Below are 13,255 nucleotides of genomic sequence, written 5' to 3'. Positions count from 1 at the left end.
ACACACACACACACACACACACACACACACACACACACACACACACAGATCATGACCAAGCTCAGTCCCCAGAGAAGAGAAGAAGTGAGAAAATGCACCTTCCTCTCCTCTTTGCAGAAGTGGGAGACTGTTGGTGTGGGATGCTATATGCACTATCAGATATGATAGATGTGATTGATTCTTCTTTAAATCTTTGTTACAAGGGATAGCCTGCTTGGTGGGAGAGGGAAATATATTTGGAAATGAAGGTAAAATAAGTAATAAATGAAAGATCTAACCAAAATAAGATTTGGTTGAAATAAAAACAAGAAACCACTTACACACAGATGGAAACAGGCACTGAATGTGTTTTCCCACAGGCCCTCATACACTCACAAATTGCTCTCTCCATCCCCACTTCCCCCAAACTAATTTTTCCTTCAAATTTCTCTATCACTTTGTCTGGATCTCTCCTTGGTTCTGATGACATTCTACCTTGTTGCATACTTAATTATTCTATCCTCCCTATTACACAGTAAGGGCTGTCTTGAGGGTATACTGTGTGTCTTTTTCTATAGCCTACACCAAACATTGGGCTCTGAATGTAGTGGGGGCCTAATAAATGTTCTTTGATTGAATTGAATTCAAGGTTAAGATTTGCTGAGATCAACAAGATGCCTAGCTTAGGTGGTCTTTTGAAGCTCAGGGTAGGGGAGAGAGGAAGGGAGAGGGAAGTGGTTTGGTCTTAGGTTACCGACCCCAGCTTGATGGGTAAAAACTCTCATCCTTTTGAAAGAAGCCTGGATTTAGAATCATATTCAAATCTTCCTCTGAAACTTACTACTTATTAGACCATGGATGAGTCACTTTCTATTTCTGAGCCTCAGTTTCCTGATCTTTAAAATGGGGAGTACAGTGGCATCCTCTGCCTCACAGTGTTGTAAGGAAAGTGTTCTTTTTATGTTTGTCCATCCATCTTCTGTCTGTCTGTTCCTATCATCCTGAGGTCTTTATCTACCGCCTCTTTTAGAGTCCCGCCTTGCAGGTTTCCAAAGGTATTTGTGTGTTAGATGAGGAACACATCTCCCAGGCCAGGGGTCTCTCTGTAAGGGAAGCATGGATGGCAGGAGACCTGAGTCAGTGAAACAAGAATGGGCAGACTTACTTAGGGAGGGCCAACCTAAGACAGGGCCCAGGGCCCAAGGGAGGACCCAAGAGCTTATAAAAGGGGCCAGACCTTGCACTGCATAGTCCAGAGAAGATCTCAGAAGGCAAATAAGCTGGGCCTTAGTTTTCCCACATGTAAAGTAAGAAGGTGTGACTAAATGACCCTCAAAGTTCCTTTCAGCTAGAAATTCAGCAAGCTTTATTTAATATTAATAATTATTAAGTACTTGCTGTGTGCAAGGCACTGTGCTGTGGATACAAAGACAAAAACAAAAAACAATTTTATAAATTTGTAACCTATGATAAGCAAGTTGTGACGGCTAGCTAGATATGGAGAACTGAAGAAGTGAGGAAACTATAGGGAACTTTGGGCAAACCTCAACCTTCTTTCCCCACCAAATTCCTGATCAGTGGGGATCTTTCTAAATCAGGCCTGAGTTTCAAGTTTGGCTCTGCTATGAATTCACTAGGTGACCATTGGAAAGTTGCTTCCCCTCCCTAGGCCTCAGTTTCCTCATCTGTAAAATGAAAGGGTTGAGCCTAATGATCGCTAAAGGACATAGGAGCTCTAAATCCTATAAACCAAAGTCCCCTTCCAGGTCTGCCATTCTATGTTCTTGGATTCTATGATTCTAACCCAAATTAATCAATGCTTCCTTCTCCTCCCTTTGGAGTCCTTTAAGAATTCAGCCAGGAGAGGCATAATTGATTCCCTGCTGCCATTCTCTTCCCCTAGGCCCAGACATGGACATAGGAATACTCTGCAGGAGTCTGCAGCAGAAGATGAGGCTTCCAGATGTCTGTCCAGCCTGGCTAGCATTCACATTCCCCTCTCCCAGGGACTGCAAGGCATCTACTCTATATACATGCCCCATGATTGATGAAACTGCTTATTTTGGGGGCACCCCCACTGAGCCATGCACAAATCTGGCTGCAAAAAAGTCATAGGAATCCTAGTTCCCATCCTCTGCCTCACCTTTCATTTGGTATTTGAAGATCAGAGGACATACCACAGGGCTAGGATCTGATCTGAAGTCCAAGACAGGGATTTACAGCAAGGGATGCCCCGAACTGCCTTAGAAGGATGGATAGGCTCAAACTCCCACCTGCCATTTTCAGAAGTATAAGGATCACAAAGGGACCAAATTCCTCTCCTTCCCACAGCCTGGCTCATTTGATTCATAAGCTCCATTCTCAGACTATGGGATTACATATCCCTGATCTCAGTTTCTAGTAGGGTCAGGAAGCCTTGGCATCAGGCCTTAGTGCAGGCAGTTAAAAGGACACTCTTGCTGCCTTTCACATCAGCATCTAATCAGCACTGACATTTATGCATAGCTTTAAGGTTATAAAATATTTTATATACACTTTATAATTTATGTATTACCATGTTATCATGTCATACCTGGAAGATAGCCACTGGTTTCTCTCATGACCAAAGTTGGCCCTTTCCTTACTGAATTCAATGATATTTGAAAGACCATGCATGGGAAATGAGAGAGGTACCACAGTATTGGAGAAAGCCAAATGTCCAGATTTTCCAAAAAAAAGGAGGAGGGAGGGAAAGGGACAGAGTTTACAAACTATAGGCCAGTGAACTTGACTTCAATTTCTGGGGAAATCCAGAACAGATCACTAAAGATATGATTGCTAAACATCTAGGAAGAGTTAACCATGATCACAAAGAGCCCAAATTTGGCTTCACCAAGCAGAGGTCGTGCCAGACTAACCTCATTTCCTTTTCTGACAGGACTACTAAACTAGAAGGTAAAGGAAATGTTGTCTATATAGTTTATCTAGGTTTTAGCAAAACTTTTGATCAAATGTTTCATAGTGTTCTTGTGGAGAAGATGGAGAGAAATTGATTAGGCAGTAATATAATTATCTATTTTTAAAATGATTGGATGGCTGGACTCAAAGAAAAGTTAGTTGTTAAAGGTTCAATGTCAATGTCGCAGGAAGTCTCCAATGAAGTACTCCAGAGATCTATCCTGGACCTTGTGCTTATAATATTTTTATCAGCTATTTGCATAAAGGCCTAGAGGGCATGATCATCCAATTTGCAGAGGACACAAAACTGAGAGGAGTAGCTAACATGCTAGATAACAGTTAGGATCCAAAAGGATCTCTTGGCCAGAGTCTAATAAGATAAAATGTAATAGGGATAAATGTAAAGTCTTACAAAAAATCAACTTGTACTTGGGTACAAATAATCAACTCCACAACCACAAGCAATGGTTAGAGAGCAGTTTGTCTGAAAAACTCTTAGTGGACTGCACACTCAACATGAATCAGAAATGTGATATGGCAACCAAAAAATAAAACAAAATTATGCAACCTTGGCCTGCATTAGGACAAGTATAGGTTTCCAGAATAGGGTAATGAGTCCCATCGCACTCTGCCCTCAGTAAACCTCAACTAGAGTATTGGGTTCAGCTCCAGGAACCGTATCTCAAGAAGGATATTGGTAAGCTGGCAAGTGTTCAGAGAAGAACAATCAGAATGGTGCAGAAGCTTTGGCTTTGAATCATATGGGGATTTGCTGAAGAGTTGGCAATGGTTAGCCTAGAGAAGAGATGATTAGGAGGGCAATTCAAGTTGTAGCAAAGTATTCAAGGGGCTCTCAAGTGGAAAAGGACTTATATTTGTTCCATCTGGCCTCAAAGGACAGAAATAGAAATTGCCAAGAAGCCAATTTTGGCTTGATGTCAAGAGAAACTTCCTGACAATCCAGAAGTGTCCAAATGTGGAATGGGCCACCTTGAGAGGGGCTCAAATATTCCCTCCCTGGAAGACTTCAAGAACAATCTGGATGGAGCAGTTAGGTGGCACAGTAGATAGAGCACAGTGGATAGAGCACCGGCCCTGAAGTCAGGAGGACCTGAATTCAAATCCGACCTCCTGGACAAGTCACTTAACCCAGATTTCCTTAATGAGAAAAAAAAAAGAACAGTCTGGCCAATCTCTGGTTGGGTATGTGTGTGTGGGTGGTGGTGGGGGCGTCCTTTGGTTCACGTATTAGAGCAGATCACTATTGACATCCCTCCCATCTCCCAAATATTGTGATTCTGTGACCTTGCTCATAACTGGCTTGACACTGTCTTCAGACCCCAGCAGCTATCTGTCCCATGGTTGGTGAGCCACACTCTCATCAATGATGAGATCAATCTGATACAGATAAACCAATGCTGATGCTTTGTTCTGCAGCAAGTTCCAAATCACCAGGGAGATTGTTGTAAGGTGATTCCTGGGTAGAGAGATGGGCCTAGAGCTCTCTAACTCTGAGAGTCTGTGACTGTGCACCTGATGGGGCCTGTCCACTACACTGTACTCTGTGTGTGTGGGTCTGTCTCACTAGCAGCACATCCTCTGTGTGTGTTTCAGTTACGTTTTTAAGTTGCCACCATAACCAAGGCCTGAAAAGGGCCATTTCCAGTTTTCACGTCCTCATTTTATTTTTAAAATCACTTGCAGTTTTGTTGTGACTCTCTGAACCTAGTTTCACTCTGGGGGCCCCCCTTGGCTTCTCCCTGCATTCCCAGTTCCCTAGAACTCTAGGCCCCACCCCCGCCCTGAGTTCAGAGCAGTCCCATCAATCCTGAGGCCCACCGATGATCTTATAGTATGACCACACAGCATGTGGAGGGTATGGCTGAAGCTCAGCATTTCAGGCTCCATGCTGGATCTGGAGTCAAAGGACTAAGGTTCAAATCTTGCGTCCTGTACTTAGGACCAGTGTGACCCTGTACAAGCCACTTCCCCCTAGGATTTCAGTTTTCTGTGTCTACACACAAACCCTCTTGGATTAACAACAACAATAATAACTATCATTTATATAGTGCTTTAAGGTTTGCAGATTGCTTTACATATATGTTAACTCATTGGAAAGAACATTCTCACCCCCCCCCCCCCACAGGAAGAGGGAAGGGATTAGACATTATACTTCCAAACAGGACAGGGAGAGTGCAGGCTGTGGGTAGCTTGGGCCTAGGAGCTTTTGAAAGGGGGAAAAAGCAGGAGAGAGATGGCAGAGAGAGAGAGAGAGAGAGAGAGAGAGAGAAGAGAGAGAGGAGAGAGAGAGAAGAGAGAGAAGAGAGAGAGAGAAGAGAGAGAAGAGAGAAGAGAGAGAGAGAAGAGAGAGAGAGAGAGAGAGAGAGAGAGAGACAGAGAGAGAGACAGAGAGAGAGACAGAGAGAGAGAGAGAGAAGAGAGAGAGAGAGAGCAGGTACCAGAGACAACATCACAAGAGTCAAAGGGATCAGAGCCTTCTAGCTCTTTAGCCTTGATTCACAGTTTACCTTTGTTCTCTCTAATCAGAGAATCCCCCTTTGTAACAGGAATAAATCCTTATGCCCCACTAGCCAAAAAAAAAAAAAAAAAAAAAGCAGAAGCCCAATCCCATTCTTGCCTGTCTGGATAAGAGCAAAGATGGTGAGGGGCAAGTTCTGGCCTAGGAGCTGGGAGGTTTTGGTCTTGCCTTTCCCCAAGTGGCAGATGAGGAATCAGTCTGCCAGCCATCTCCAGGGCTACAACCTCAGAGGTTGTCTCCAGACCGCTCCCAACCCTATGTCCCAGATGACAGCTGTTCCACTGACTCACTGTGTAACCCTGGGTAAGTCACCTTGTCTAAGCCTCCCTCTCTGTGACTGCGGGAGGGGTAAACTTGCTGGACTCTGAGGCTGACTCAGTCTATTACCACACTCCCTCCAGCTTAGGATTCTGGGTCCCATTTCAGACAATTTGATTCCCCTCTCTGACGTCCTCTGGCTAGAATGTAAGCACTTCACGAGAAGGGATTGTTTCCGCGTTTGGTATTTGTATTCTCAGCCTCTTAGCACATAAATGCTCGGTGATTAGCTGATTCTCTCAGAGGTCATGAACGTCCTGAGCCTGGCCTTTCCCTAAGTGGCAGATGAGGAATCAGTCTGCCAGCCGTCTCCACAGCTACGACCTCAGAGGTTTGCCTCAGACCACCCCCAACCCCATGTCCCAGTCAACCTTTTTCTGAGATACTTTCAGTACCCTTCGACCAGGGCTTCCTTTTCCCAGAGTCCACAAAAATTCACTTCCCTAGAGGGGCTCACTACCCCTCCCAGGGGGTGCTTCATTTTCAATACAGATCCAAGGGAGAGCAATGCTTAAATGGGAGGGGAGGTATAAAGAAGCAGTCTAGTACGATGGAAAAAACACTGGCTCTGGAGTCAGAAGTAGTTGTTCAGTGGTTTTTTGGCAGTGTCCAACTCTTTGTGGCCCCATTTGGTGTTTTCTTGGCAAGGATTCTGGAGTGATTTGCCATTTCCTGTTCCAGCTCATTTTACAGATGAGGAAACTGAGGCAAACAGGGTTAACTTGTCCAGGGTCACACAACTACTGTGTCCAAGTCCAAATTTGAATTCCTGACTCCATGCCTGGCACTCTATCCACTGAACCTCTTGCTGCCCCTGGAGTCAGAAGACCTGTGCTCAAATCCTGCCTCTGACATTTGCTGTCTGAGTGACCTAGGATAAGTCACTCACCCTCCCTGGTCCTCAGTTTCTTCATCTGTAAAATGAGGGAGTTAGAGGAGATAACCTCTGAGGATCCTTCCAGTTCTAGATCTCTGATTCCTGTGCTCCAAAACAAAAGTGCTCATGGGAAAATTTCAGGCTCTAGGCCAGGCTAGTGAGCAGACATTCCTGCTGTCCCTCACATTCATTTATCGTCAATGACATCTACAGACTCCTTTAAAGGGGCAGGCACTTTATGTGCATTGTCTCATGCCTGGGGACAGCCACTGACTTCACCTATGGATCAGGTCAGCCCTGCCCTTCTGGAGCTTGCTCATATCTGGCTGGATACTGTACAGAAACTTTAGGTTTCACACTGAGCTTCTGTCCTATGGTTAGTGAGCCATGCTATTATCAATCACTTACTGAGTGCTTGTACTGGATGGATACAATACATATGTCATATATAGGGGTAAGCAAATGGGTAGACCTGGGTTCTAGTTCCAGCTGGCTCACTATGTGACTCAGTTTCCCTATTATAAAATTGAGGTGATAGAGAAGACGATGTTTTCTACCTCTGAGTTCTACATTCGAAGCTCCCTTTTGTCTGTTATTTTGTGTTCATTTTTTCATTTTTAAAAATTTATTGTTTTTTGTTACATTTTAAGTTTCAAATTGTCTCTCTTCCTCCCTTCCTACCTCACACTAGAGAAGGCCACTATTGACACAGATTTATAAATATATGATAAACCATATTATGCATACTTCTATTTATCAGTTCTTTTTCTGGAGGTGGATAACATCTTGATTCATAGATTCTTTATAGTTGATTTGAGTATTTCTAGTACTCAGAATCGCTTGGTTGTTCACAATTATTCTCTGAACAATACTGTTGTTACTGTAGTCAATGTTCTCTTGGTTCTGCTCACTTCACTTTTCCTTGTTTCATGCAAGTGTTTCCACATTTTTCTAGACTCAACTGGCTCATCATTTTTTTTTTTGGCGAGGCAATTGGGGTTAAGTGACTTGCCCACGGTCACACAGCTATTACGTATCAAGTGTCTGGTCTGAGACTGCATTTGAACTCAGGTCCTCTGTCCCTTCATCATTCTTAATAATAAATTATTTGTCAGAAAATATCCTAAAGTTCTGCATGTTATATTTTGCTCTTTGTTGTAAATTTTTAATATAGCTGAAAACTTGAAAACTGACTTGGGTGGTTTCCTTGGCTGTATCATGGTGGATCCTAATAAATAAATGATGATTTCAATGATTTGTGGGAAATTATTTGGGTACTTAGGATAGTAAGCAAGTAATGCCCCAGCTGCCTTTCCCCTGCACTATTATAGTAGCTTTCTAATGGGCCCTCCATCCACAAGTCTCTCCTCTCTCCAAACCACTCTACACAAAGCTGCCAAAACAACATTCCTAAAGCATAGGTTTGACATGCTGCTCTCCTGCTCAGTAAACTCCAGTGGCTCCCTATTGCCCTTAGGATCAGATGCCAACTCCTCTGTTTGGTATTTAAATTCCTTCCTAGTCTGGCTCCAGCCCATCTTTCCACTCTTATTCCATATTATTCTCCTTCATGGATTCTATGTGCTAGCCAAATTGGCCTGATTGCTGCTCTTCACACACAACAATCCATTTCCAGTCTCTGTAGAAAGGCACACATTCCCCACCGGCCAGAATATAGTCAGCCAACTAACATTTATTAGTCAATTAACTGCCATTTACTAAGCACCTACTATGTGTCAGGCACTGTATCAAGTGCAACTCTTAGAATCTCTAGCTCCCTTGGAGGTGCTCAAACAAAACCTGCACGAGGCCTTTTCTGACCCTTGGAGCTGAAGAGTTCTTAACCTGGGGTCCACAGACCCCCCCCCCCCATCCCCAACCAAGGGATCTGTGGCCAGATTTCAGGGGTTTTATGAATTTGGATGAGGAAAAGGGAACTTCTTTATTTCCAAATAACTGGTTTTCTTTGTAATCCTGTGCCCTTTAGTTTATGAATTTAAAAACATTATTCTGAGAAAGGGGCCCATAGGCTTCACAAAGGGGCCAGGATACACAAAAAAAGTGTAGTGTAGTGTACACTAGAGGAACTGGAAATGAATCCTAGCATGAATCTGTGTGGCTTCAGGCAAGCCACTTAACATCTAGGTGGTATATTGGATACAGTGCTGGACCTGGACTCAGGAAGACCTGAGTTCAAATCTAGCCTTAGACTCTTACTGGCTGCCTGAGCCTGGGCAAATCACAACCTCTATCTTCCTCAGTTTCCTCATCTATAAAATGGGGATAATAAAGCACCTACTTCCCAGGTTGTTTCATGGATTAAATGAGATAAAATGTGCGAAGATCTTTCTAAACCATAAAGTGCTATATAAATGCTATCTATATTATCCCTGGGCCTCATTTTCCTTATCTGTAACATGAGAGGGTTGAGCCACTAAGATGCCTTCCAGCTCTAAATCTGTGATCCTATGATCCCATCTTCTAATGTCTCTCCTAGCTCTGACATCCATGTTCTATGTTCTGAGGTCCTTTCCAGATCTCAGCCCTAACATTCTATGTTCTATGATTCTACTAGCCTTAAAGCTATGCTCTGATGTTCAGTCAACCAATTGATAAACATTTGTTAAGCACCAGGCACTGAGCTAAGGACTACGGATTAAGAAAAAAAAAAAAAGCTAAGGACAGTCTCTGTCCTCATAATGGAGGAGACAACAAGCAAACAAATATATGCAAAATAAGCCATATACAAGATAAACAGGAGATAATTAATGGAGGGAAGGCACTAGAATTAAGAAAGGATGGGAAAGATTTCCAGTAAAAGATGGAATCTTAGGATTTAAAGGAAGCAAGAGAGGTCAAGGCAAAGCGGAGGAGGAGAACATTCCAGGCACAAAGAACAGCCAGAGAAAATGTCTGGAGCTTGTTCACAGGACAGCCAGGAGGCCTGTGTCCTCTAAGAGTACGTAGTGGGGGGTATAAGGTGTAAGATGACTGGAAAGATAGGAGGGGGCTGAGTTATGAAGAGCTTTGAATACCAAACAGCATATTGTATTTGATCCTGAGGGGTTAGGAAACCACTGGAGTTTATTGAGTGGGGCGTTGGAGGGTGTGGTTGACATGACTGGGAAATCACCGTAATTGCAGAATGGAGAATGGATTAGAGCAGGGAGAGACTGGAGGCAGGTAGACCCACCAGCAGGCTGTTGCCATAGTCCGGGTGTGAGGTGATGAGGGCCTGCACCAGATTGGTGGCGGTGACAGAGGAGAGAAGGGGGGACATTCAAGAGATGGTACGAAGGTGAAATCTACAGGCTTGGCAACAGCTTGGATATAGGGTGTGAGGGATAATGAGGAGTCAAGGATGGCTCCTAGGTTTCCAGCCCGAGGGACTGGGAGGGTGGCATTGCTCTACAATAATATGGAAGGTAGAAGTCAGGGGGAAGTTTTAGGGGGAAAGATAATGAGTTCTCTTTTGGACATAATTGAGTTTCAGATGTCTACCGAACATCAAGATATCTAAAAGACAAGATTGGAGGTCAGTAGAGAGATTGGGGCAGGATATGTAGATTTGAAAATCATCAGCATAGAGATGGTAATTAAACTCTTTGTTTCTAGGATTTTTTTTGTTGTTGTTGTTATTGTTTTGGTGAGGCGATTGGGGTTAAGTGACTTGCCCAGAATCACACAGCTAGTGAGTGTCATGTGTCTGAGACCAGATTTGAACTCAGGTCCTCCTGACTCCAAGGCCAGTGCTCTATCCACTGAGCCACCCAGCTGCCCCTAGGATTTTTTTGAGGCCCCTGATTTGACCACAGGTCCCCTGGAATTAAAGGATAATAAGAATGTCAACCATGGGGCTTGTGCTATAACTCTTAATACGCCCCTTGCCTCAGGGCCAGGACCTCTGGGAACACTGCAATAGCGAGTGTCAGGTGGCTTCCCTCCCCCACCACCCATGGGTCAGACCCTTCCTTAGAGAGATCACAGTTTGGGAACCTGCAGTTCTTTTGCCCACTGTCTTCAGGAGAGTAAGGCTCTCCCTAACCCCCACCTCCCACAGCTACTTACCTTCGAGGCTACCTTCGAGGTCCTGTCCACCCCCATCTAGTCACAGCCTAACGTGGGGTAGAAAATCCGAGTCAGAGGACGGGGATTTGAATCTCAGTTCTGCTCCTTCCTAGCTGTGTGACCTTGGGAAAATCAATGTTCAGTCTCTGAACTTTTGTTTCCTCTTTTATAGGATGAAAGGCTGAGATCAGAGGGCCCCGAGTGGTCCTTCCATCTCTGAATCTTGCGACGCCAGGACTGCAGAGAGGCCAGTTCACAGCCTCAGCTCCAACTCAGGTCTCTGGCTTCCTCCTCCTGTCTGTCTCGGTCATATGTTACTTCCTCTTTTTGATTCCTTCCCCTTTGCCTCTGGTCCCATGTCACTACCTGGGGCCCCAGCTTCAGATGATGGGGGTGGGGAATATTTCCCTTGTCTCAGAGGGGCATCTTCCTCTCTGACATACCTCTGCCTACTTCAGGAAAACTTCAAAGTTGGGGGGTGGGCTGGGAAAATGGAAGGGAGTTCTAAGGCCTTGGCCTTCTTCAAAATACAGCCCCAAATCAGCCTCCTCTAAGAATCTATCCCTAATAACCTCTCACAAATTCCCTGCAAGAGTGAGCCTCGACTTCAGAAAAACCTGGAAAGACTTGTATGGTCTGATGCTGAGTGAAATGAGCAGAACCAGGAGAACGTTGCACACAGTAACAGCCACTTGTGCGATGACTAATATTGATAGACTTAACCCTTCTCAGCAATACAAGGATCTAAGACATTTCCAAAGGCCTCAAGATGGAAGATGCTATCCACATCCAAAGAAAGAACTATGGAGTTTGAATGCAGATCGAAGTATACTATTTGCTATTTTTTTTCTTCTGTTGAGTTTTGTTTCCTCTTTCTGGTGGTTCCTCCTATTGGTTCTAATTCTTACTTACAACATCACTAATGTGAAAATCTGTTTAATAGGAATGTATATGTATAGCCTATATTAGATTTTGCGCCATCTTGGGGAGGGGGGACAGGGAGGGGGAAAATTTAAAACTCAAAAGCTTATGGAAGTGATTGTTGATAATTCAAAATAAATTAATTTTAAAAAAAAGTGAGCCCCTATTATTTTCAACCCCCCCCCAAAAAAACCAATTACCTTGAGTAAGAACGCTTCTTGACTCAATCAGAACTGAGTATAAACAGGGTCTATACACCTCCTTAAATCAGTCCACACCACTTGCTTCACTTGCTCAGGCTGAGCAGTTTTTACAAAAGAGAGGAACTGTCGCAGAATCATCTAGCAATTCTGAGGGTCTTGAACCAGAGAAGAAGGAGCTGGGATATATAGCTCTGAGCCAGAAAGAACCAGCAGCCCAGAGGCAACCAGAAAAAGGAGGAAGAAGAAGAAGAATTTCTCTGTGACAGGTTTGCTGGCATCTCAGAGAGCAAATGTCCTATCCACAGACATCCTCAAGGACTGAGTGAAATCCCAAGAAAAGGTTAGATCTTTTCCCAACTTCTCCTTCCAGTGCCTGACAGTATATATAATATAATCTTATTTCTTTATCTAAACATTCCAAAAACCTGAATTTTGTCTTAACCACAAAAAGTCAGAGGTTAACCAGAGATAGAAATATATGTAAATTAAGACAAAGAGCCCAACCTTTTCCTAAATGTTAAAAAATTTTCCTTGGAGTGACTTAGAGTTTCCTGAGGAGGTTCAGAATGATTGTAATTTCTTCTCTGGGCTGCATTCCTGACTCTATGGACTTTCTCTGATTGTCTAGTTTTTCCCAGAACCTCCATTTTAAGAGAAAATGACCAGGTCTTCATTTCTGCCTAGGCTGAGCTACTGACTCTCCAGACATTCTCTACCATGCCCTCAATGGGTATCCTCTCTGCCCATTTTTCAGATTCCTTTTATGTTGTCTTCCCCACTAGAATGTAAGTTTCTTGAGGGCAAGGTCTAGTAGTGTGCTGATAAATGTTTAACAACCAGTTCTCTTGGGAAAAAATGTATACTTGACACACATTTAAGTTTAATCTTCATTATTAGCCATTTTCTTAAGTCGAGAGTTTAGACAATCAAAGAAACAATAAATCAAGTCTTGATTTATAGCATTTGCTGATTTTCAAAGTGAAAATCCTCACACTGGAAATTTAACAATCAGGTCTCACAAGCTGGTTTCAGTTGGCTGCAGCACACACCTGGTGGGAACTCTTTCTTCCAGCTTATATTTGCATTCCCAGTGCTTAGCACAGTGCCTGGAACATTTGTTGTTCAGTCGTTTCAGTTGCATCAGACTATTTGTGACCCCATTTGGGTGTTTTCTTGGCAAAGATACTAGAGTGGCTTCCATTTCCCTCTCCAACTCATTTTCCAGATGAGGAAACTGAGGCAAACAGGGTTAAGTGACATGCCCAGGGTCACACAGCTAGTGAATGTCTGAGGCTGGATGCGAACTCATGAAGATGAGTCTTCCTGATTCCAAGCCCAGTGCTCTATTCACTGCATCACTAAGCTGTCCCAAATGTAGTAAGTGCTTAATAAATGCTTGTTGACAGGACTGAA

At 43.7% G+C, this 13,255-nt stretch overlaps 1 protein-coding gene across 1 annotated transcript in view; it reads right to left on the bottom strand.

Moving 5' to 3' along the window:
* PLD4 (phospholipase D family member 4) overlaps positions 1-11,039 on the bottom strand; it is a 34,057-nt gene extending 23,018 nt beyond the window's left edge. Inside the window, exon 1 of the mRNA XM_027849290.1 lies at positions 10,719-11,039. Within this exon, the coding sequence (XP_027705091.1) occupies positions 10,719-10,754 (36 nt within the window). The 5' untranslated portion in view covers positions 10,755-11,039. The remainder of the gene's footprint in view (positions 1-10,718) is intronic.
* Positions 11,040-13,255: the final 2,216 nt, after the last annotated feature.

This window comes from Vombatus ursinus, unplaced genomic scaffold (assembly GCF_900497805.2).
Source record: "Vombatus ursinus unplaced genomic scaffold, bare-nosed wombat genome assembly UNPS02007284.1, whole genome shotgun sequence".
Classification (NCBI taxonomy): Eukaryota; Metazoa; Chordata; class Mammalia; order Diprotodontia; family Vombatidae; genus Vombatus; species Vombatus ursinus.
The sequence above is the reverse complement of the archived record's forward strand: the minus strand, read 5'-3'. Positions and strand labels throughout refer to the sequence as shown.